General features: G+C 31.6%; 1 protein-coding gene across 1 annotated transcript; it reads left to right on the top strand.

Moving 5' to 3' along the window:
* Nucleotides 1-282: 282 nt before the first annotated feature.
* On the top strand, nucleotides 283-3,067 carry LOC114168690 (5'-AMP-activated protein kinase beta-2 subunit protein). Its single transcript, XM_028053596.1, has 3 exons — nucleotides 283-520; nucleotides 2,442-2,538; nucleotides 2,624-3,067. Exons 2-3 carry the CDS (start codon nucleotides 2,512-2,514, stop codon nucleotides 2,948-2,950), a joined length of 354 nt encoding a protein of 117 aa, XP_027909397.1. The 5' UTR covers nucleotides 283-520; nucleotides 2,442-2,511; the 3' UTR covers nucleotides 2,951-3,067.
* The last annotated feature ends 766 nt before the right edge of the window (nucleotides 3,068-3,833 follow it).

Here is a 3,833-nt window from a genome sequence, read left to right as displayed (position 1 = left end):
ATATTTTTGGAAGAAAAAATAAAAAGTCATCACTTTCACAAATTATAGGAAAAATATTTTACAATTTATTAGATTCTTCATAACTTATATTATGAAAAAAAAAATTAACTAAATTTAAAATATAATTTTTAATATTATCATACATATGTAATTAAATGATAATAATTCACAAATTCTTATTCTGTTTTCTATTATAAATGCATGGAAAAAAAAATAAAGAAAACGACATGTGAAACGGGGTGTTATGTTATTGAATTAGTTTATAGTTATTGTTCGATAACCGAACCTATTATTTAATTCTATTTAACTTGTCCAGACAAAATTTCTCGTGACCGGACACACCACACATCACAACATAACACAAACATTGCTTTCTTTTCCCATCGCCATATTAGGGTTTCAAACTTCCACTTTCCCTTTCTTCCCTCTCATCTTTCATATCTCATTTGCCTTCAATTCATGCTTTTGATTTTCGCTTTCTTTCTCCAATTCGCCTAATTCCACCATATCGTGCGACGCGGTACATTTACTTTTCTCTCTCCACGTTTCTTTCTTCAATGTGCTCTGCACCTGCCATGTCGTTTTGGCGGTGATTGTTATTTTTTTATTTTTGGTGAATTGGTGAAATTTTCCTCCTTTGTGGGGCCGTTGTATCGAGTTTGGGTTTGCAGCTCGAATTTAGGGGAACTAGAATGCTCGATTTGGGGTATTTTGTTTTGAAAATAGAAATAATGAATGTGTGCTCTGTTTTCGGCTTTTGGTTGTTTGGGTGGAATGTTTGGTTTTGTTTTTTATTCTGTGGGAAATAGAAGGAAACATGGGAACTGCATCTTGGTTTATGATTCTATGTTGCTTATGAAGTAACGATTTAGGGGCAAGTTTTCGTGGAGAAAGAAATGCAGTTATAAATTATAATCTTATGGAGGGATTTAATGTTGCTTTATGAGGAGGGCTTGTAATTTTTCATGTATGCTTATAGCTTGATTGTTGGTTAGAACGGAGTATTTTTGGCTTGTGTTTTTAGTAAGTGTATTTAGTTGTGTTCATTTTGAGTGGATTGGGCCTCCCTTGAATTCAATTTGAAAATCTCCGTCCAGAGTGGCGGTGGCATTGTTGTCATGTATGGTTTCAACCTGTGTCTTTGTATTATAATTGCTTGTTTAAACACCGGTGCTTATGGCTTATTGCTTATGTTTTTCCTCCTTGGTATTTGTGGAGCGAGTTTTTTTGAGATTATTATTTGCGTATATCCAGTTTTTCTATTGATGAAAATTTTAATCCTAGTTTCATTCAGCCAAATGCTAGTTTTTAGCGTGTACCATTATGATTAAGCCAAGTATATGCCTGCCTATGTTAGACAGTTTAGCTTTTCCCAACTTTGATGGCTGGATTGGAATGAAATGTATTTAGATTAAAATAATTGAGTGCAAATTTTCTTAAACATTGGACACTGTAAGTTTTTTTTCTTTTTTTTTTGTTTTAATCTGTTATGAGTTAGTCATGAGTTGATCAACATTTCTATTTCTTTGGTCTATGGCCTATCATAAAGGAATGCTCAAAGAAGTTAAATAGCTGTAATATTTTGGAAGATTAAAAACGGCGGAGCTCAATCTTTCATTGACTAAAGTAGTGCCATTAATACTTTATTTTGTGAAATTATTTTTCTCATCCATACATGAATCTTATAAATTTCTTTTCACCTTTGGGAGGGGGTAGTTATCTCAGGTGGGGTTGGCCAGTGACCAGGCATTTTACATTCATGCTAAAGGTGAGTTCGAAAGAATTTACAAAGATGTTGCCTACAGAACTTATTTTTGAGTGAACGTTGCAAGTAGTGCATGATATAGACTCAGATTTATAGTAATACACTTTACTACTCGGGGAGTTCTCATTCCTAAAGTTGTAGATTTCTTTTGATCAAGTTTGGCATGAGTGAACTTTCTTGTGTCGTGTTTTCTTTATTATCATTGACGTTGACCGAAATGAATACATGAGAGAAGTTTGCGGGTTAGGTCCCTGTTACGTAGTTGAACCTGCAATTCATGCTGGGAAGGGTGGTGATTTAGTTGGTCTAGAAGATTTGGGCTGAGGATATAATTATGGGTTATAAACTACGTTCTCTTTGTTCTTAGAGTCATAGACTGAAGAAACAATTGCTCATTTTACCCCTAGAATTGAAATTACTGAACAACTTAATTGATCTATTGCCATAAAACACCAATTGTCCATCTTGGCTTTGTGCACTAGCATTCTCCCTTGCACGCATGCCTTTTGACATATATGCGAGGACAAATGATTCATATTGTTGTCTGAGTCGGTTTAATTTTGGTTTTAGATTTGATGTGTGTTTGTGCTTGTAGAGTGGTTGTTTGCAAATGTTGTCTCTGATTAACTAATAAACCGGCATCAAGTATATGCATTAAAAGCTACTCTTTGTTCAGGTATATTGGAATCTCACCTGGGTTCTAATTGATGCATTCACACCGTTAGCAGTTGGGTTCCAATTCCAAGATGAGCAATTCTCACTCTGAAAATCATGCAAGTGATTTATTCTTTGTAATTTCATCAATTAGTTTTCTGCAGTAGCCTAGTTGGTCTGAAAGATAGAATTATGTACCTGCAGGATGAAGCAACTGTGGTGGGATTTGAAGTTCCAAAATCACCTGAATCCAGTTACAACAATGTCTACCCTGGAAATGAAGATGAAGCAAGGGATCCGCCTATGGTGCCTTCACATTTGCAACACACTTTGCTCAATTATCATTCTACCAGAGACACTGCAGGAACAGTTCCATTGCCTCAGAATGTGATTCTAAATCATCTTTACATCGAGAATAGAGAGTCCCCAAGATCTGTGGTGGCTTTGGGATTCACTCATCGTTTCCGTTCTAAATATGTTACAGTCGTGCTTTACAAACCAGTCCAAAGAAGGGGAAATACAGGTGTTTAATGTTCATATTCCAAACCTTAATCACCCACCACTGTTTGTAATGATTTATTGTAGACTCAATATTCCAATTACTGGAAATGATATTTTAATGAACTTAAGTAGATTATTTCTTGATAACTTAACTGTATATTTGTTTGTAAATTGGTTAAAATTTCTTTATGAAGCCCTATCTTAAGTGTTTTAAACTAGTTCTATAAAGTGATTATAACAAACAGTATTCGGTTCTTGGGTAAGGTATATATATATATATATATATATATATATATATATATATATATATATATATATATATATATATATAAAAACATGGATCTTGAAATTATGGAGGCTAAAATGCAATTTTTTTGAAAAGTTAACAATAAATAACTTGTCAAAGCACATAAAGATTTATTTAAGAAAACTGATTCTTCAATGACTACAACTAGATATTTCTTAGAAGCATACCTTTAAAACCGGGATAAGTATTCAACATCAACTATTTTTAAATCATCCCTTTCATTTCATGAGCATTTTAATCCAGCTTATTAGTTTTACGACATATGTCTCTTTATTAATTGTGTAATAACCTTAATTGGATTTAGTATAGCTAAACATAAATTGTCAACAAGTATGAATGTTGAAATATAAAATTAGGATTAAGTTGGTACATGATTAAAGAGAGTAATAATTTAAAAGTATAATACAATAAATAATTAAAGTAAATAATATTATAATAATGATATTTAATGTTTAATACAATAAATATTTTAATGTTTAATAGTTAATTTTGTAAGAAAATATTAAATTTAATTAGTTAAATTTTAAATTAATTTTATTATATATTTTTAAAATTGATATGTAAGATATAATAATTAAATATTTATAAATATATTTATTACCATAA

The sequence above is a fragment of the Vigna unguiculata genome, chromosome 11, assembly GCF_037176805.1.
Source record: "Vigna unguiculata cultivar grain cowpea cultivar isolate G323 ecotype 2 chromosome 11, ASM3717680v1, whole genome shotgun sequence".
Lineage (NCBI taxonomy): Eukaryota > Viridiplantae > Streptophyta > Magnoliopsida > Fabales > Fabaceae > Vigna > Vigna unguiculata.
This window is presented reverse-complemented; position numbering and strand designations above follow the sequence as displayed.

Bases quoted from the DNA above. Each gene is read 5' to 3' on its own strand.
- LOC114168690 (XM_028053596.1), top strand. From the start codon at position 2,512: ATGAGCAATTCTCACTCTGAAAATCAT. The intron at 2,539-2,623 runs GCAAGTGATTTA...ATGTACCTGCAG, and splicing joins ATTCTCACTCTGAAAATCAT to GATGAAGCAACTGTGGTGGG.